The sequence below is a fragment of the Varanus komodoensis genome, unplaced genomic scaffold, assembly GCF_004798865.1.
Source record: "Varanus komodoensis strain SLA01 unplaced genomic scaffold, ASM479886v1 scaffold1, whole genome shotgun sequence".
NCBI classification, from domain to species: domain Eukaryota; kingdom Metazoa; phylum Chordata; class Lepidosauria; order Squamata; family Varanidae; genus Varanus; species Varanus komodoensis.
Genome location: NW_025335268.1, coordinates 130,761,442 through 130,782,984, shown reverse-complemented (window position 1 = coordinate 130,782,984; position 21,543 = coordinate 130,761,442). Strand labels below are relative to the sequence as shown.

General features: G+C 44.3%; 1 protein-coding gene across 1 annotated transcript in view; it reads right to left on the bottom strand.

Annotated features, from left to right (window-relative positions):
- IKBKE (inhibitor of nuclear factor kappa B kinase subunit epsilon) overlaps positions 1 to 11,449 on the bottom strand; it is a 42,251-nt gene extending 30,802 nt beyond the window's left edge. Inside the window, exons 1-4 of the mRNA XM_044446269.1 lie at positions 11,335 to 11,449; positions 3,932 to 4,205; positions 2,110 to 2,250; positions 622 to 754 (exon numbers count right to left, since the gene is read on the bottom strand). Of these exons, the coding sequence (XP_044302204.1) occupies positions 622 to 754; positions 2,110 to 2,250; positions 3,932 to 4,018 (361 nt within the window). The 5' untranslated portion in view covers positions 4,019 to 4,205; positions 11,335 to 11,449. The remainder of the gene's footprint in view (positions 1 to 621; positions 755 to 2,109; positions 2,251 to 3,931; positions 4,206 to 11,334) is intronic.
- Between the last annotated feature and the right edge of the window lie 10,094 nt (positions 11,450 to 21,543).

The window sequence follows — 21,543 nt, the reverse complement described above, 5'->3', positions numbered from 1 at the left end:
AGAAGGAGAGGGCTATCACTGGCTACTAGCCTTGCTGGCTATATGCTACCTCCTTTACCAGAGGTGGCATGCTAGGACAGGAGGAGGTCTTGCACTCATCCTGCTCGAGGGATCCTATGGGCAGCTGGTTTGCCACCATATGTATGGTGTGCTGGGCTAGACGTACCTTTGGCCTCATCCAGCATGGCTTTTCTTATGTTCTTATGCTCTAACTTCGGGCATATGATGCCCAATATATTCGTGATGAGTTCACACAATGCTTAGCCCAGAATATTCACAATGAAGCAGGGAGGGGCCACGCACGGGGCCACACTTTTACAAGCTCTTCTTTTTGATCCCTTGCAGCATCCCTCAAAAAGAATCCCAGGTGGCAGCAGCAACTTGCAAGAGGCGCAGTGTTTGTCAGCGGTTTACCCAGGGGAGATTCCCAACCATGGGATGAGTCAGCAGGGACCCCACATGCAACTGAAACAGTGATAAGCATTTTGTAAAAGGCTCTGTTGAACTTGTGGAGCTCAGCATTTGGCTGGGGCCGTGGAGCAGCCACATTCTGCGCCCTTGCATGAAGTCACCGACCTGCAGACTCCTCGCTCCAGAACCAAGCAGAACTCTGCCACTTACCTACACAGCGCAGCACAATGAGGAACTCAGACTCTGATAAACCAAAGGCATTTTCTGGTTCCTCTAACAGGCCCAGCAGGCTTCCACCGGAGCAGTATTCCATCACTAGTACCTTCTGTTTGCTGCTTTCCTGCTTTCGGATTTAAGGGCGAAAGTTAAATCTCATCAGTAGAGTTGAATTGTTATAGTGAGAACTCAGCTATAGAATATGCCATGGTTCCAAATACCTCATTTTGCCATATTCCTGGCAGCCTTAAGATGCATTTTTAACATGGGTTTAAAAAAAAAAAAAGCGCAGTCAGGCTTTTGGAATGTAAGATGGCCTGCTGCTGAAGGGTTAAAAAAAAAATCTAGGTGGGAGCTATTTGTTTCTCTTATAGCTGATGCTAGTTTTTAACTGGAAGATCAGTGTAGTGGGTGGGACTTAAACCCCTCCCCCCGCCGCCCCAAAGCTACTTTATTTCTCACCAGGGAAATTATGGGTACTCTTTTCTCTGTCAAGCTGAGATTGACAGAGAAAAGCTGAGAAGCTGAGATTGTCAGCAACCTCTAACGTGCAATTCCTGGCTAATGAACAGGACAGGGTTAATTAAAGGGAACAGAGGAGGGAGGGAGAGACAGAGCGAGAGACAGACACTCTTCTCTAAGCAATGTTCAGAAACAGTCTAGAAACCTTCCACCTGAACTTATTTATTGTACAAAATCCTGAACCTCTTTCCAAATTGGAGGACAGAAGGGCAGGCAGAAAGGAAGCAAAGAGAATGCCATGCACACACAAACAAACTGAAGACAAACACACAACCCAGTAACAGGAAGCAACCTTTCTGTGGATGTCTGTGGGTGAGGAGATCTGTGATCCTGTTACACTGATACTCCAAAACACAGTCCCATTAGAGGGTAAGAAATGGACCTTCTTAAAAATAATGGTGTTCTCAAAATAGCACAAAAAATAGCTATTCACCTGGCTTGCACACATACTGTTAAAGAGGTAAATGCCTCATGAAAACAGATTCATGATAAAGCAGACACGGTGCTGTTTCACTGCCCAGGATTACTAATCATGACCCAGACAGAGTGATTTTCCCATCCCCTCATTGCTCATTGTATGCAGCCTGATGAGTAACATCGGTTAGCAATCAAAGCACTCATTCCTAACACTGGAAATTGAATTTAGGGCCTTCTCCATAAAAAGCACATGCTCCACTGCTGAGCAACCCAGGCCCTCCCACAGAGTAGGCTGTGGGACAGGAAATGTCAGAATGCAGTGCTGAAAAGGGCAGGGTTGTGTTACATCCTGGTGTGCCATTTCCAAATGGCTTCAACAAGCAAGCAAATAAAGCACAGTGCAGTTTAGGCAGGACTAAAGTATCAGGATGCTATGTAGGTAGAATGAGCCTGTAAGTAAATGGGGTTGCAGGCAGGAGAGGGCTTGTTTATGCTGCAATCACCATAACTCATTTTAAAGAGAACAGACTTAAAGAGACTTACAATTTCTTCCACAGCAAAGAGTTTGACAATGTTCTGGTGGTTTAACTTCCTTAGTACCTCAAACTCTCTTATCTGCGCTTCTTGAGGTCTCAGGTAACTTGCAGTATTGAAAACTTTGACAGCAACCAGCTCTCCTGATTTCTGGTGGGAAAGAAAAAGAAATGAGAAGAGATCACATTTTGCATGGCATCAGAAATTAAGGAGAAATATACAGCTCCAAATTTGCAGTAGAGAATTTATATAAATTTTTTTCCTGCCTTTCTGGAACCAAAGTCACCTGACAAAGACAAAAACACAATAAAATCCATAATAAGATGGTTTTCAAAGAACCAGAACAGATTAACCCAATCAGCAATAAAGCACAATCAACTCCTACATTTAAAATATGCTAAGACAAGCTGTAAACTTTAAATATATATTGAGTTAGTACATTAGGCCAAAGGCTCATAGAAATAATGAAGTACTTCCTTCCTATTGGCATGGTCTATCTCCTCATATGGCTTCTGCAATTTCAGTGGCATAAGTACAAATTCACCCCAAATCTGAGGTGGTTTGGTCGAGAATCCTGGAGTCACACAGAGAGCCACTTGCCGTGTAGTGCCACTTCCCCGTGATTTTGCTCTAACTAGCCATACTCAGCCGTAGACACATGTACAAACTGGGCTCATGTCACATTTTTCTTCAAAGACAACCTAGTCTTTAGGAAACAATTTCACTGCTTCCGAGTGCAATCCTAAGGAACTGACATTCAATAAACAGATGGCTTCAATCTCAGAGCCCGCAATCTAGCCAAGTGACTGCTGGCAAGAGCTGTACAGATCACAAAATCTCTATCCTCTGCTGAAGGAAGGAAGGAAGGAAGGAAGGAAGGAAGGAAGGAAGGAAGGAAGGAAACTAGTTCAGTTAGATGGACCTCTCAGCCCATCTGGCTTGTTCACCAGAGAGTCGGCAGGGACAACAATGGCTTCTCTTCTTCCCTTCCTGTCCCTTGTCTCCCACTCTGATGTCTGCTAAGGTCCCATTGAAACCTTGGAACAGAATTCACAGGGGGAAAACTCATGATCAGATCTCCCCCAAGGCCATCATAGCTTTGTCTATGGCCATGGAAGAGGAGATCTCCTCCATTTTATGGCTCTCCAGCAGCCTTCTGGGAGCCATAGGGTTGCTCTGCCTGTTTCTTATGCAGGCCATTCATGTCTGAAATAGCCACCACAATGCATTCCTGAGAATTACCTGCTGATAAGAGAAAACTAAGAATCTCTCAGTTGTTCACAGGAAACACCACTGGTACAAAAGAAAGTTCCTCATCAGCACCTCAGAGAAGCACCTTCCATATTCTAAAACCCAGCTTGGATTTTATTTGTGGGGCACCCAAGCTCTCAGTTCAGAACCTGGCTGCAACAGCTGATCTCATTTTGGGATCTGACCCTGACGCCTTTCTCTCCTTAGCTAGTAATCATGTAATTATGCCTTGGATACTTTATCCTGGGCTATCAGCTAAAATTCTACTTTCTATTATTTAAAGTCAATATTTCAGAAAAGCATTTATGGCTTTAGGACAATAATTTTATATTTCAGCCGCAAAACCCTTTTTTGACCAGGATGCCCATTTTCTCCTCTTGTGATTCGTTTATGCAGTAAAATGTCTAACAAACTAAGGGCATGATCCTGTGCACATTTAGCCAGAGAAAGGGCCTACAATGCCCAGCACATCCCAGCCAGCTGGAAACTGTAGGCCCATTCTTTGTCTTAACAGGCACAGGACTGTCTTAAATGTATCAGTCCATGCACAGGGGGCCCCATTCAACACACGGCTCCTTACCTTGTTGCGGGCTTTGTACACACTGGCAGTGGCACCTTGACCCAGCACATCATCCATTTTCCAGAGATAGCTCAGTGTGCTTTGCATGGTCAGAAGGAAGATGGTCTGCTTCCTGGTTGCAAGAAAAGTGGAGGCAAGCAGCAAATGCCACTAGCTGGAATGAGCCAAGCTTGGTCAGATCTTTCATCAACGGAGGGAAGTCTCCTTTCACTTCTGATGAATGAACCCCAAAACTAGGGCAGTCACCTTCTTTACAATTTAAAGGACTTCACACCTGTGGAACAAATAAGATGCAGTGAGAGTGGTGGCAAAAATAACTTTGGATAAAGGACACTGAATAAAGCTTAGACACTGCTAGATTATTATTAACACTGCTAGACAATGTTTCTTCCAAAAATATTATTTGTATTTCAAATGTCCCCAGTTCTGATTTCTAAAAGACTATTGCTGATTTTATTTGTTTTTAATTGTTTTAAGTGCCCCTGGGTTCTAGTCCCCAATTGGTTATGAAGCTCACTGAGTTTTAGGCCAGTCGCTTACTCTCAGCTTGACTTACCTTATAGGACTGTTGTGAGGATAAAAGAAAGAAGAGGAAAACCTTGTAAGCCACTTTGGGTTCCTTGCAAGAGGAGGAAAGGCAGGGTATAAAAGTAAAATAATGGAAAAGAATCACGTATTTCACCTTGAGCCCCCTGGAGGGCAGGCAGGATATGAATTGTTACATAGAGCCAGTGTGGTGTAGTGGTTAAGAGCATGGGACTGGGACTCAGAGGATCTGGGTTCTAGTCCCTGCTCAGCCATGGAGCCAACTGGTGACTTTGGGCCAGTCACAGACTCTCAGCCCAGCCTACCTCACAGGGTGGTTGTTGTGGGGATAAGATGGAGGAGGAGATGTAAGCTGCCTTGAGTCCTTTGTTGGAAAATGGCAGGATATAAACCGAAAAATAAATAAATAATTGTAAATGTAACAAGAAGGGAATTTAAAGTGGCTTACAACAAACTTAATAACACCAAATATACAGAATGCAATATAATTACCATTGGAAAATACCAACACCATATAACCAAGCAACTAAGTGAGAAAACAAAGAAGGGAAAACAGCCTTAATTGACATAAACTGGTGGACAGTTTAATACATGAACAAAGACTGAGAGGAGTCACCTTAAGACTTAGCAGGAAAGTGAAACTTATTTGAGGATCAAGCTGTTCCATGTTCTTTCTTAGCAAGAAGGTTGGTTTTTGAAGGTGTGTAGTGGATGCAAATAGAGAGGCAGAACAAATACTTGTTTGAACACACAGAAAGCAGTTTGTGTAAGCAGGTACAGACACTGTTTCCAGATCAGGCTTTTACACTGCCCTCAGCCTGCCTCATTCATTTCTGAATATGGAAGTCTTCTTATCCCCAACAAGTTATCTGTTTAAGTTCTTCCATATACAAAGAGCCAAACTTGCAATGTTGGATGAAAAGCATCTACCACCAGACCTCCAGCTTCATCACAAGCCACAGTCCCTTCCAGAGTATGTAAGCATGCATCTTTCTGTAATTTTAAGAGCACAAGTCCAGGATCCCTTGTGCATAAAGAGGGGTTGATTTCTTTAAAAATACTAAAAGACAATTTTAAAGAAATGTGAGATGGTAGCAAAAACATAATTGTCAAGGCTTCTGGTTGAAGAGGCATCACCCTCTTGCAAGTACAGAAAGTAAAAGGATTGCAAAACAGCAGGTTGAAGAGGAAATGCCAGGCTTCCTGCATACACAAAAGTAAAATTCCCTGAGTTGCAGCATCTGATGGCCAAGATCAAGATTTTACCTCCTGAGTTCCTCTTTAAAATCAGCAGCTGAACTTTCACATGTCACACCAACCAACCCTGGCAATAAGCCACAGGAGGCAGATGGTTCTGTGAAGAACCACAGTATGCCTGGCAGATGGCTGGACTCACCAGGGGTTGTTTACCCCTCTCTCCCCCTTGACACTGCCATGGGCATCCCGGTTGCACCCCACCCCACCCCCACGGCCAGCTTGTTTCCTACACCCTGCTGCCATTGTAAGCTACTTTTGGCTCACCATAGGTTTGCGGGGGGGGGGGGGGGGAGGTTTAGCCTTCACCCTGTCAAGAAACCATGGGGAGCTCAGTCAAAAAATAAAAGCCTTTTGAAAGCATAGCTTTAAGAGTTAGTTGTGAAAACTGACACCCCCTTTTAAAGAGGAGTGGCTTGCATATTTGCATATCCCAAACACCCAGAGTCTCAGGAAGAAGTGGAGAGTGAAAACACCCTCAGGACAGTGCAGCTCCCTGTTCCAAAGATGACCCACCCACTTTTCACAAGCACAGATCCCTTGCATCTTTGATTTGGCTTAATTTGAACCTGTCAAACTGAACCAAAAGTTGGGGGAAGGCTATTTGAACCATCTCTGGGTCAGTGTCCAGCATTGGTACCTATCACACTTTGCTAGTAGGTACCACCCTGGAGCTTGGTCAGGTAAGTGCACCTGTTTTTGACCTTCATAAATCCACAGCTGTCCACCTGCAAAAGACCATATAGTACACAAATATCTGCATAGCTTAGGGGGTTCCAAAGATAATTAAAAATTAGTTCACAACCTCAAGCACCGTCTCCAAGGTGCTGCTTGGGCACTTTGAAGGGGCTGTCAAAATGAGGGTCCTGAAAGCCAACAGTCAATACTGCTTGGGCACGTCTGGAGCAGGTAGCATTAGTGATGGCTGTGGTGATCCTGGCAAGGGCAGCAAAGAATTTTTGCTACAAGCTGCTCACTGGCAGATCTCTGGTATCCAAAAGATGTGGTCAGCTGGTCAGCTTCAGATGACACAACAGCCCATTGTGGGCCCCACATCCCATAGCACAAGCTATGGGTTACCTTGTTGCCCTCAAACAAGCCACCCTGAAGGAAAGAGTCCAGGTTCCCATGACAAGACAACCCATCATGGTTTGTCATGCATGATGGATTGCCCTGTTTGCAAACCCAGTCAGTAATAGCTCAGGCCCTCTTACTACATTTTATCTTTAAGTCAACAAGCATCTTAACACCCATGCCTTGAGATATCTGAAAATGGCATTGAAAAGTCACTGATTTATATTCAATACCATAATCATAAATTATGCAATTTGACATCACCTCATAGTAATGTTTTGTAAGGTGACTGATGCACAGAGCACATTCTGCAACTACCTGTGACAGTTAGGCTTGGCACCCGGGTCCACCACCAGGTCCACCAGGCCTTCATATATGGCCCCTCAGAGCATAGGTAGGCAAGCTGGGGCCCTCCAGGTGTTATTACTTTATTGACTTTCCACCTTAACCAGCAGAGTCAATGGGCAGGTATTATGGGAATTTCAATCCAAAACTTCTGATGAGCATTAGACTGTCTCCCACGGTGTAGAGAATGGGCCACAGTTCTATAGTAGACTCAGTATGCAGAAAGTCCCAGATTCAATCCAGGAACCTACAGGTATGCCCAGGATTGCAACAGGATCTGATTTGAAAGTCTGGAAATCCACAAGTGCACACACAAACACCATATATGCATGTTTAGGTCCCTAGTCACTGGAACTGACCTAGTATATTTGGCCATTGAAACTATCGAGTTTTGGGGGCAAGTGAGGACAAAGTAACATTTGGATCCACATTTAAGTGAGCTCACTTAAAGCCCAGAAGAAGAGCAGTGTCAGGCCTAAGGAATGTTGCCTATTGCTTTGGAAGGCCCCACTCTCCTCACATCTGTCAGAATCTGGCACACTCCCTGACATGTTTAAGAATAATTAGCAAAGAAAAAGAAAAAGGAAAGGGGAAAGGAAAAAACTCAGCTTTATCTAAGAGACAGAGGCAAGCAAGCATTGTGTTTTAGAAGGCTGTGATATAGTTTGTGGAATAGACTTTCATCTGGAATGTTTCCATGGCATCACTTTAGCCAGACTCTCTATTTATTCAATTTGCAGGTCCAAGGAAAGCATTTCCTGAAACACATAAGACCTAGTGTCAATTGTAAACATTCAGCTACCTGATAGCAATATTTTACCATTTCTAACTAATGGCCATAACTCTTGAGAAATTATATCACCCTTCTCAGTCATGTTGGACTACAACACCCATCCATGCCAGTCAATATGACTTAGCTGAGGATGGTGGTGCCTGCAGTCCAGCACAGTGGGAGAGCACCAGATTTGGGAAGGCTGAGTTTTATCCATCCATGAGAACAGAGGTTAAAATTATTTGATCAGTCCACATATACACCAGCAGCATTCCCTTTCTTAGCACCAGTGATCCCTGGCCACGTTGCCTTAGCACACACTGCTAGCTCAGTAAATTGTAGGAATGAAGACTACAAACACAGTTTTGACCAGCGTGAAAAAACCATAGACTTAATTTCTATACCAAATGAATGAGCCAAAAGTCACCTTATGATCTGGTTTGCATGTTGTAACAACGATTGCACATTCATTTCTTAACTATGGCTTGTTGAGAATGCAAACAGGAACCTGTATGCACACTGGCTCTGCCTGCACACCCCCACTGAAATAAACAACCTAGGGACAACATTTCAAGCTAGAACTCTAGGTTGTTGTAGAACAGACAACCCAGAGCTAGAATCCAGAGTTCAGGATTCTGATATCACAAGCAAACCATTTTATCTCAGTGGCAATGAGTGACCAACATGAACACTCACTCCCACGTAGCTTTTCAACAACCTACTGCTTCTTAACCATGGGTTGTTAAGATGAAGAATTAGGTCACATATATGAACCATACATACATTTCCTCTTGGAAATATTGTCATTACATTCTAAAAATCTGGCTCCAAGATTTGCTTTCTTGTAAGTTGATTGCTGGAAGCTAGCTGGCACTTTATAATATTAGTATTTGTTTACAAGTGTATAGGGTTGGCAGAGAGGGAGGGACAGCTTTAAAAATCCTCCAACAAAAGCCACTGCTCACTGATCAGGTCTCCAGGAACACAGCCAGATTCCAAACTCAGCTTTGAAGGCACTAGCTGAGCTCCAGACATCATCACCTACCTTGTAACCCTCTTGTGTTTTTTACCAGTTCTTACGACTTTTTTCTTACCACAAAAGACCATTAAAGGGGGACATAACTAGAAGCCATGGAGGATAACTTGCCTCATGTAACTTTTTGTTGCTATTTTGAATATTGCAACTGTGGCTGGTGGGGTCTCTAGCTTGTCATTACACATGAACCTAGTGGTTGTTGGGGTAGCTGACAAACCCCCAGCAACCCTAAAACAGCCAAAGGGTTTATTTATTTATTTAGGATATTTGTATGCTGTCATTTGCAAGAGCCTCAGGATGGCTTACACAAATAAAATACAAATATCCAACAACATAAATAAACGACCCACTCTGGTTGCAATTAAGATATGATGATAAAATTCAATATTAAAACTTATTAAAATATTGATTAAAAAAAGGTCTTAACCTGGCACCGAAAAACATATAATGACGGCACCAGGTGGACCTCTGTGGGGAGCGCATTCCATAGAGTGTTCTCAGTAGCCTCTTAACCTCCCCAGTAATATACATTCACTGAGGTCACCATGGCTTACCTCCACTGCTGAGTATGCCGGTTGCTTGCTGGCTAGATTTCCCTGATTATTCTTGCTAGGATGGCTTGCTATGTTGTCCCAACCTGGATGGAAAGGCTTGTTGCAATGCCCCCCTCAAACAAACCATGCCACCTGGATCTAGATGGCACAGCCAGGTGCACCAGCAAGGCTGATTAGGGAAATGTGGCTGGCATGTGACAGGCAAACATGGTGGGGTTAACAAGCTGTCCTGTGAATCAGGTAATTGCCTCAAAACTACAGCCTTCTTTTGCCTCCTTTCAAACACAAAACTAGCCTAAGGCCAAGTTCATACAATCATGCAGAGGGATATGACTTGACACATCCAATATCATCTTTAGCAAAGATTGGTGAAAGTGCTGTTCCCACTGAACATTCCACGGACCAGGAAGCAATTATCTAACTATTTGGTTCCACTTGCAACATATAAGCCATAGTTCACCTGACAAAAAATGGACCCAGCCTTACCAGGCCAACTGGTTCTACCAACTTTAGCAGTAGATCTGGTCCAGTAAATGTCCACATGCCACCAGTGTGCCTCACTTTCACAGATCTACTGTAGGTCTCTTCAGTGGATTTATTCACCAAATATACTGTTTTCTGAATGTATTCACTTTGGGAATGGAAATATGAACCAACCAGAATTTTTAGTGTAATGGGTATTTATTTTAATGAACCCAGAAAAGAGTGGATCCCAGGAACCAAGTCTTGAAAAGGCCATTTCACCTGTGCTGGCCCTGCCATTAGGAAAAACGAGGTAGCCACCTCTGACAGCAGAGAGGAACCACCAGCACAGTGTTGGAGGTCAGAACAGCACGCACTGCACAGCTTGCCCTGAACTTCCAGGCTAGCTTGTCCTTCAGCGCAGTGCCCCATCATCACTGCTGGAGTAGCTTTCATCTGCCAGTCCCACCTTCGCTACCTGGAATAGGGTTCAGTGTGGAGGTTCCATCTTGTTCTTTTCCTCATGCAGCAAAGCATCTTGGGCCGATCCTGTATCTGCATGCTAGAATGCGAATTCAGGACTGTATTTAGAATACCTTTAAAGCCCCTTGTGCTAATCCGACAGGACTTCTAGTAACACATATCACAAATGGATGTGATAACGATAAGGTGCATTAGCATCTTTAATTGGATTGAAGCATCTAGCTTCCTCTCCTTGCAGGGACAAGGGCTTCTCAGTCTTAAAGATGGCAAGGGGCTAACCTTCCCCAACTGATGTGCTCCAGATGTTCCGGACTTCAATGCTCACTAACCTCAGCAAGGATCCACGATCAGGAATCCTGGGAGCTGCAGTCCAAAACATCCAGAGCGCACCAGCTTGGGTCAAGAAACTGGAAAATATCGCTATGAAGTTGTTTAGGTTTCCACAGAGAAACGTGAAACTTAAGTTAGCAATCGGTCCATAGCCTCTGAAAATTACCCCAACTTCCCTCTGAATCCCATTACAGAAACTTAACAACTGCCCCCTAATGAACGAACTAACACTAGGATACAATCACTTTTTGCGCAAGGGCACACCCACGCACATACACGGAGGAGGACAATAAACGTTTCAGAATCGGCTTGCGGAAAGGAACAAAGCCACCACGACAGGATACGGTTTGCGCCATACCGCCAGGAAGCGTGCACAAAAGAAAAGAAAAGAAAAGAAAAGAAAAGAAAAGAAAAGAAAAGAAAAGAAAAGAAAAAAGAAAAGAAAAGCCCCCCTTGGCAGATTGTTCGGGGCATCCCCATCGCAAGCCAGCGAAGCAGGCGACGCAGCGGCCGCGCGCGGCGATGGGACGCGCGTGAAGGCGCTCACCTGAGCCCCGGCACTGCTCTCTAGCGCACCGCGAGGGAGGGCGATGCCCGCCGAGGGCACCAGGTGCCCCGAGCGCAGACAGGCGGGCGAGTCGACCGAGCCAGACGCCACTCTCGGGCAACCTGCGCACGATTCATCCAGAAACGTGGAAGCCTGCGCTTGCCGCATCGGCACGACTTCCTGCTTTCTTTTTCTCTTAAAGAGACACGTCGGTTTTCTCGCCCCGTCAGGCAGAACGCGCAGCAGGCCTCCTTTAGCCTCTTTTACCTTCCCTTCCACTTTTTTTTTTTTTAAATGGAGGCTTCGTTTTCACGTACCTTTTGGCTTTCTTTGGTAGTTAAAATAAGCTTAATAGAACGACATGGAAACCAAGTTTTCAACCGCCCTATTCAATTGCAAGGTCGCCAGCTCCTGCACTTAAAAATAAAGTCAGAGGTAATATTTGGGCAGGCAGGCAGGTGACACGCACAAGCTGCCAGTTCACCTTGGGCAGCTTTCTTCAGAAGTCCTGGACTTCAGCTCCCGTTGGCCCCAACCAGTGGTCAAGAATCATGGGAGTTGTAGTGCAAAACTTCTGGAACACTTTGGGTTTGGGAAGAGGACTGACCTATTGCACCTTCTGATTACTCCCCTAGCAACAATATCTAGCAATGAGAGGCAGATATTACATTAGACCCACACAGTCGATGGCACAATCCAAAATGACAGCTTGTGTCACAGTCAGAAAACAGACATTATCCACATCATGCATTAATTTTCATATGAAAGTAGAATTCCCAAATGGGCAAGCATATGCTTAACACACTCCTGCCTATTTGGTTGGGCTCTGAGAAACAACTTGTTTGAGCAAGCTAATGGATTCTTGAGCTCCTTGCCTGTGATCATGAGCACCACTTTACTGTATCATAGGGCCAGTTCTTGTCACCAACAGTGCACACATGGATCATGCAAAAGGCCTCATGTTCAATCCCTACCATCTACAGGAAGGGCTGGGAGAGGTCCCTGCCCAAATACTGCCATATGCTGCATATGAGTAGACAGTGCCAAGGCAGGCAGACTCAAAGAAATCAGCTCTCTGATCTAACATACAAAAGGAAACCTTGTTTGTAGCAGGTATTTGCCAGATCTAGCCTATAAAGTTGCTCTGGGTTTCTTACATGGATGAAGCACGACTTGATGGTAAGCATTTTATGGACGGAGCTTTCCCACAGAGGGGGAAAGGGAGACTCCAGAGATAGAGATGGACATTGTGTGAGTGGTCTCCCTCTCCAACCTTACATTCTGGGGGAGTGCCTGTCATGGAATTGGGAGGGGCTTTGAATCCAGCTAAAGCAAAACCTCTCCAAATCTACCAGTTGCCAATGCCTTTTTAAATTTTATTTGCTAATACTGCTATTGAAGCATTGATGGGTAGATAGCAAGCACAGCAGAAGTTTCTGGGCCTACAGTCTGGATGTTTGAGCTGACAGACATCTTCCTCCAAACATGAACTTCTGCAAATAAAAGAGAAGATTTGCTATATCCTATGATTTTTCCAAAAGGTCAGAAGACTGTGGGCTTAACTTATTTATTGTGTAATATTTCACACATTTAGACTATTCCCAGCATTCTTCAGCCAGTTATGCATATGATTGTGCCCTTGGTTCATAATTTGGGGATCTATATCCTGCCCTTCAAATACATTCCCAGGTTAGGTTAGCTTGCAATATTAAATACAGAACACAGTGAAAATCATTATACTGTCTTGATCTTATGCCCTTGATCCCCCTCCCCTGATTCAGAGCAGCAGGATTCAACTAGTAGTTTAAATCTCATAGTGATAAAATAGTCAATATTAAAATACTTTTAAAAAGCACTTGACACTGAAATTATGTCACAGTAATTGACCAAGTAGCTTGCCTGGGGACAGCAGGGTGCCACTGCAGAGAGGGTCTTTTACAGTAATAACATGCCACAACTTAGATGATACATTTAGAAACACACAGTTAAAGGCTGCTGATTCAGATCTTTGTGGAGAGCCAGGAACAGGCTATCATTTTAGGTACTCTGCTCCCAAGTTGTGAAAGTCTTTAAGCCAGCAATGTAAATTGAGCATGAAAATGGCAGTGCAATCAGCAAAGTACCAATGTAATATGATCGGAATACCCAGTCACACATAGCAATCTTGTGGCTGTAGTTTGAACTAACTGCAATTTCTGAACCATCTCACTCAAGATTGGCAAGAATGCCTGCCTCGCTGGACTTCTAGTTATTTCTGAGTTGTTCTGAGCGTTTCAAAGCAAGATATGGATAGAGGAGGGGATGGTGGGCAAGAGGAAGACAGACCCTCCCCTAAGGATCACAAGGAAATAGATTGAAAATTAAACTACCAGCATTATAATGTCTCTGTACAAATCTGTGGTGTACAGTCCTTGTTGTCACAACCTGGATGGGTGGATGGATGGATGGATGGATGGAAAACTGAAAGTGGTCCTTGAAAGGGTGACCAAAATTCTCATAGAGAAGAGGCTAGAACAACTTCTCTACAAAAGAAGGCTATATCCTTTGAGACCGTATAGTATTTTTTAAAAAAACAAAGTTATTAGCAGCTTTAAAAAAAAAAAAATTAAGGCAGAGACATGAAGTTGTTACGGTGCTGTCAAGTCATCTGTCTTGTGGGGGCCAAATGAAGGACAGGGGTCCTGTGTCCTTCACAGACCTGCTCCACTCGTGTAAACTCAAGGTGGCAGCTTTATGGTATTTATCCATTCCATAGTTGATCTTCCCCCTCTTCTTCTGCCTCCGACTTTCCCTGGCATTATTGTTTTCTCCAGTGAGCCTTGCCTTGAAGTACAACTGCTGCAGTTTTGTCATTTTTGCTTCCAGGGAAAGTTCTAGTTTGATTCTAATTCTAGGACCCATTTGTTCATCTTTCTGTTGGCCCAGGATAGTTGCAAAACTCTGCTCTAACACTATGAACAGAGGTATTTTTTTCTTCCTTCTCTCATAGTACTAGATCATCAGCGAACAATACATATTGGAAAAAAGATCAGGATAGACGACTTTATAGTTAACCTTATAGTTAACCTATGGAATTCACTGCCACAAGATGAGCAATAAAGTAGAAAACTTTAAAAAGGGATTTCCCGTGTAAGAGAACAATGGCTTCATGCAGCCTCCAGTTCAGAGGCACCATGCAATTCGTTGGTCACATTTAGAAAAAGGATGCTGGGAGCTTTAGGTTTTTTTCTGTCTAACTTGCATAGGATAGCATTCTAAATGGACCATTGATATGATTAAGCAATATTCTTCTTATGTACTTCCAGGATGCAAGAGAGAACTGAGGAAGTGCTTCACTTCTGCTGAAGAGCAAAGTTGCTTATTGTTAGTCTCAGACATTACAAGATCGCTGCCTGTCTGGAACTTTCTCGTTTGGTTACTTTGACAGCCAAAAGAAAAAGAAAAAAAAGCATAGCATGATATCTGTCTCATCTGCCTGGGAATTCTCAGGGTCCCTGTCACTGGATACCAGATTGACTAAGTCATGTCCAGACATCATGCCTGAAGAATTATAAACATGACCTTGCAGGGCTGGCAGAGTGAATCTCCTGCCCAGGCAGTGAATCAGGGGGGAAGGTAGATCAGCCATGTTCACATGTTGCATCATGGGCTCTCCAGAAGTGAGAGGTCACATGTGCATTCCTTGGAAAGACTCTCCACGTGACCCCTCACTTTGGGAGAAAGCACTGAGTGAGATACTGGGCAGCTGGGCTCCCTTGAGCACCTGCCTCCTAACATCTTGAACAAGAATAGCCTCTCTGGAGAGCCATTTGAGCAGCACAGAGTGGCCAACATTTCCAACCACCTTACCAAGCTCTCACTAGGGACTGGGGAGGACGCCTCAAAGTACATCACTTGGGCCTGGGCAGCTCCCTCCACACAGCAGGCTGTCCATTCAATCTCCCACTAGAAGGGAAAGGGAGATGGTGTCAGCATCTGCTGCAGTGGAGTGGTTACAGTGTATGTCCTCCCATCTCAGGTGGCCAGACATCTTGTGCAGCTACTGTGATCATGTATAAAAGCAGAACTGGGGAAGGTGTGGCCCCCCAGGTGTCCATTGGGATGCAACTCCCATTATACCCTCGGCTATGCTGAGAGAAGCTGCAGTGCAAATTATCTGGAGGGCCGCCTGTTCCTGATGCCTGCATAAGAAAAGCAGGTGCCAGTTCCAGCTCTGGTGTCCTTGGCTCCCTGTGTTAAACGGAAAGCCCTGCAGGGCGTTTCTACCACTTTCAGGAATCCGGCTTCATCTTGGTTTTGAATTAAACAAAGGATTTATGCTCACTGAAGTATGAATAGAAGCCCCCTGTAGACCCCCTTACTCACTATGGAGCGGCTGCACATGTGAGGATGCTGCTGGGCACAGTGCACACAGCCCGATGCTTCTTAGTTTTGCTTTTGTAACACATGGAAAAGGACATGCAGATACTGGTGACAACTTTTGTTGAGAGACTGAACACTGGCTCCACTGAGCCAAACATTCAACCCATATTTGGACGGGATTCCAGGAGGGTGTTTCCAGATCCTGGCAAGCTGTGGGAGGGGTCAGGATGAGGAGCCAAGGTCCTTTGCCTCGAGCCTTTTCTTGTTTCCTGTCAATTGGGTTTGTTCCTGTATTTCATTTTCCCTTTCTTCAGCTGCAGTGTTTAACAATGCCTGATCTTGGATATTCTAATTGTCACCAGAACAATGGGACTTTAATTAATACTTATAGTACCAATGCGGGGGTTGGGGATTTATGCTTGTTTATTTTAGGAAAATTTATATTTTGCTATATGTTTTAAGGAAAACCAGAAGAAATGCTGCCCTAAAGACCCCACAAGGTGGCAGCTTTGCTTCATACATTGCCCCAGTCACCAAAAGCCTGGGAAATTGACAGGGAAGAAAATAAATCTCTGGGTGTGGACTTAATTTATATATATAAAATGGAGTGAAACTGGGGATAGAAATAAAACCACAGAGTCAACAGTGTGGATCACCCACACCAAGGGAAGATGACTGAACGAGAAAGGCCTCCTTTTCTGAGCATTATCGCACCACCAAGAGGCAATCAGCACTGAACCAAACAGTGTACCAAAGCTTTGCAACAGCTAATATTCTGCTTAGGCCCTTAGAATAGGGGGGCAGCTCCACTCTCCAGCAGGGTGTTTTGAAATTTCCACCAGACTGAAGAACCGGACATCCAGAGAGAAGAATTTGGACTTCAGCTGGGACATGCATGCCATAGATGCATAAAGCTGTTGTCAGGCTGTTGGTCCATCCAACCAGCTGAGAGCCAGTGTGGTGTGGTGGGAGATTTGGGTTCTGGTCTCAACGTGCCTACGTGTGCACTGGTTGTAGGAATGGTGCTGCTCCAGGTGATGGAGTCCTGCTCTTCTCAATTATTTAACATACACTGGAGAATAGAGAGCAATTTTTAAACATTATAGTAAGAAGTAGCTTGCTGAAGGAGTATGGTCCCAAGAGACCTGAAATTTTGATATCTCTGAAAAAGCAGGCTATGATGGAGATTGCTCTACTCAACCAGACTCTATTGGTGATACACTTCCTCTGGACTTCCTAGCTTGTGGCTCACAAATGGAGACCTGCAGAAATGAAACTGCAGCTTGTGTAGGCAAGGCTACCTTGTTGGAGGGGAAATCAACATATTCTTCTTCTCTTTGGCTATAAATTAAGTATAACAATTTCATTTTAAATATCTATCCTTCAAGATAGAGATTAGTTATATTATTACATGCTGTAACCTGTGTTCAAAAACAAATATACTTCAAGCCTTAGTGAAGTTTTAAAATTCAAACACAAATGTGTACTGCTACTGAATAGCAGATAGGAATGAATGAGTGCAATTCATAAGAAGATATAGCTAGAGAGAAATGTTCTTCAGGGCTCCAACCAGACTCACCAGACAACCTGAGATGTATGGTATTGTTCAGAGCCCAAGCTGTGGCTGTGGAGAAGAGGTTTCAGGAGGAAGCAAAGGGAAAACGGATGCTTCATTTCACTTTCCTATTGCTTGTGCTATGTCCACATCCTTTGATGCTAGTATATGTGACTGCAAACTGTTTCAGGTTATCAGGGATAATTACTGGGCAGGGAGGCAGGAAATGGTGACCAAATGGTGTGGGAACATTTTAAAGGGATGACCTGAATGGAGGGAGAGGGCTACTGTTTGGGCTCTGTTTCAGGCCTTGGCCAGTACCTATTACTGACAATATTGTTTCTCAACTTGATGGGGCATGGGGCAAAGTTGGCAAAGGGTAAAGATGATGGATGTAATATTTGAAGAGCAATTAAAGTGAGTGCTCAAGCTTTCAGATAAGGTGACAGACACTTATATTAGCAGACTGAATAGTGCCCCCAAACACTTTGGAAATACTGATGTCAACCTTCTAATCTGTATAAATAGTGCAGCATGGAATTCCACTTGTTTAGCTATTTAGTTATTTTTTATTTTTGGTTGGTTTTTTTAAAGGAAAGTACAAAATTGCTTTGGTAATTGGGGGAGGTATGGGGGGAATAGGAGGCACAATCTGTACTGTGCTAGGTTAGAATGTGTTTTTGAAATAAACAGGGTTGGGGGCTTTAAGAGCTGCTTCACTGTTCTTGCCATGTGAGATGTGGCTTCACTCTTACAGTCGCATTGTAGTTTCAAGAGTTGGCTTTTAATCTCTCTCATGGCAAATAAAAACTTGGCATGGACATTCTGGTCTAGCTAACCTAAGAGGTAACCAAGTCTTAGCTATCTATTTCAGAATATTTCTGTACTATCTTTCATTTAAATAAATCTTGAATTGGTTCAGATGACAAAATCAAGATAAAATATAACATAACAGTAAACACAACAATATCATATTAACATAACCAGTTCCAGAGAGAAACACTGGACCACACAGATATGTCTTAAATTGGTGGTAGACTCGAGAGTAGGAGCCTTGTGGATTGGAGGAAGCACTACAATAGAACCCTTCCCCTTCCCCTTCCCCTTCCCCACTCACATATCATTCTACCTGGAGGGCATCAAGCTGGGAGAAAGGGATCTATAAAAGCTAGGGAGTTCCAGAACAACATCTACTTCTGTTTCATTGACTATGCCAAAGCCTTTGACAGTGTGGATCACAACAAATTGTGGAAAGTTCTTAAAGAGATGGGAGTACCAGACCATCTTATTTGTCTCTTGAGAAACCTATATGCAGGTCAAGAAGCAACAGTGAGAAATGGACATGGAACCACTGATTGGTTCAAAATTGAGAAAGGAGTTTGGCAAGGCTGTATACTGTCACCCTGCCTATTTGACTTATATGTAGAGCACATCATGAGAAAGGCAGGGCTAGATGAATCACCAGTTGGAATTCAGATTGCTGGGGGAAATATCAACAACCTCAGCTATGCAAATGATACCACTCTAATGGCAGAAAGTGAAGAGGAACTAAAAAGCCTCTTGATGCGGGTGAAAGAGGAGAGCACAAAAGTTGGCTTGAAACTCAACATTAGGAAAACTAAGATCATGGCATCCAGTCCTCTCACTTCCTGGCAAATAGATGGGGAAGAAATGGAGGTAGTGACAGATTTTATTTTCCTGGGCTCCAAGATCACCGCAGACAGGGACTGCAGCCAAGAAATTAAAAGACGCTTGCTCCTGGGGAGGAAAGCTATGGCAAATCTAGACAGCATACTAAAAAGCAGAGACATCACCCTGCCAACAAAAGCGCGTATAGTCAAGGCTATGGTTTTCCCAGTTGCAATGTATGGCTGTGAAAGCTGGACCATAAGGAAGGCTGAGCACCAAAGGATTGAGGCCTTTGAATTGTGGTGCTGGAGGAGAGTCCCTTAGACTGCAAGGCGGTCAGTCCTAGAGGAGATCAACCCTGACTGCTCTCTAGAAGGCCAGATACTGAAGATGAAACTCAAATACTTTGGCCACCTAATGAGAAGGAAGGACTCCCTGGAGAAGAGTCTGATGCTGGGAACAATAGATGGCAAAAGAAGAAGGGGACGGCAGAGGATGAGGTGGCTAGATGGAGTCACTGAAGCAGTTGGTGTGAGCTTGGGTGGACTCCGGGGGATGGTGGAGGACAGGAGTCATGATGGATCAGACAGGACTTCGCAACTAACAACAACAAGAAGAAGAAACACAGGGCTGAATGAGTTAAAACCCTTGCATCACTTTGGGATGGGGAGTTATTCATCCCTCCCCTGAACCCTGGCATTGTTCCCTCCTGTGAAACCAGAGAGGGAGAGAAGAACTTGTTGCAAGCAGCTGAATTTCAGCCCTGCACAGAAAACAGCTTGATTAAACATCAAAAGCCTTTCCTCTTCCCCAAACCAAACCTTACTGTGAATAATTAACTCCCTGGAACCTGAACACAGGGGACGTTTAGAGCCATAATTACAAAAATATGATGTGGTTTTCTCCTGTTGGAAAACAAAATAAGAGGAGGTGAAGAAGAAAAAAGAAAAGGAAGCACCCTCTGAATGAGAAAACACTCCTTTTGCTTGCCTCCCTCCTGCTGGGGGTGACTTGGTGGATGCTGCCCCCCCTCGGCCCCCAGGCTGCCTCTGCAGCAGCACCAAGATGAAACCTTTTGTAATCAAGGCATTGCAGGAGGTGGTCATGCTCAGCCACATCCTGTTAGTGAAGGGACAGGTGTGTTTAATCTAAAATGGATGAGAGCTGAGGAAGCATGGAAAGCATTAGAAGCTTCCACATTCATTAGCAGCTAACATTCCTTGGGTAGTCAAAGGTCAAGGCCAATGGAGGAAGCCCCTGAGACGGAGGAGGGAAGAAAGCCGAGATCACTTGGTTAGCTGGGTTTCTGCTCAGACCTGCTGCTGCGCCTCCTTACATGCCATGTATTTGGAGTGCCCAAGTTGTGCAGCGCTGGGAGAAGACACGAAGGCTGTGTCCAGATGGCGGTGTTCCTCATGGGTGATTTTGTGCAGGAGCACTAAATTGTGTGTGAGCGTTTGTGTCTGTGTGATATATAGTGTAAGAAAGAGGTACCACCAATAGGTTGTGAAGTTCTCACATACTGGGCTGTTTGTTCTCCCTGTCTGGAAACATGAACAGAGCCCTGTAGTTCTAGTTACTAACAGAATGATAATGTAGGAAGACTAGAAATGGGTAGGAGATGCCACACACACACACACACACACACACACACACACACACACACACACTCTTCCTCTATGCTGGCCTGTCCCACTTGGCTGTCCAACCTACATTGCCAAAATCCCATTGAGGTGGGAAGGCAGCCCATGCCCAGGGAAGGCAAAAGTATTATGTAATGACAGTGAATCCTTCCTCACTGACCCTCTGAGCCTTCATTAAATGTCATTGTTACCAAGCATTGACTGGCTACAATAAGGGCTAGAAACTTCCCTCTGAAAACCAACATTCCTTTGATCTAGGCTGCTTCTGCCTATAATACCTATAGCAGACAGCAGTGCTATTTATAAAGTTGTCCCTCAAATTGCAGGGAAATCACTCATTATCAGTAGCTCTTGCCTTATCACCTGTGGGGAGGGGTGGGCTTTCTGCAAAACTGGCACCTGTGGGGGGGAAGGCACATACAATGCTTGCATCCTTGGCTCTTCAAACCATGCAATTCCTTGAGTGGAGTTTGTTAGAATGTTTAAGTTGTATCTTTGCTAATAGGAATTATCTGCTGATTGCCTTTGCCAAGACCTGGTAAACTGGTCTCAGCATAGCAAACCTGCAGTTTCTTTCAGTCAGTTCCTTATACTCCTTTCGAATAGCCATTGGGTTCTACTCCAGCATCTCACCAAATACTTTCAGTCCTGTCTGTTTTTTCTTTAGGCAAATTATGCTGACAGCATCTCACTGAAACCGTTGTGTATGGTTATTAACATCAAGTCATTGTTTATTCCCACACCCTCTGCAGCAAACAATGCTAGTTGTTTTCCTCTTGCAGATGATCACCCTGTTTCTGTGGCTTATGGAGACTTGCCATTCCATTCTCAGAACTCATAGGGCTGATAGAAGCAGGAAGCAGATCACAGCTGTGCGAAGCAATGGGTTTCTGCCACAAGAGGCATCAGGCTAGCATGTCTGCAAGTCCAACTCCATATTGCTGCTTACATTAATCTCCCTGTGAATCATCAACATGATCTCAGTGGAAATAATAGCAGCAGTTTCATGGCCAGTTACTG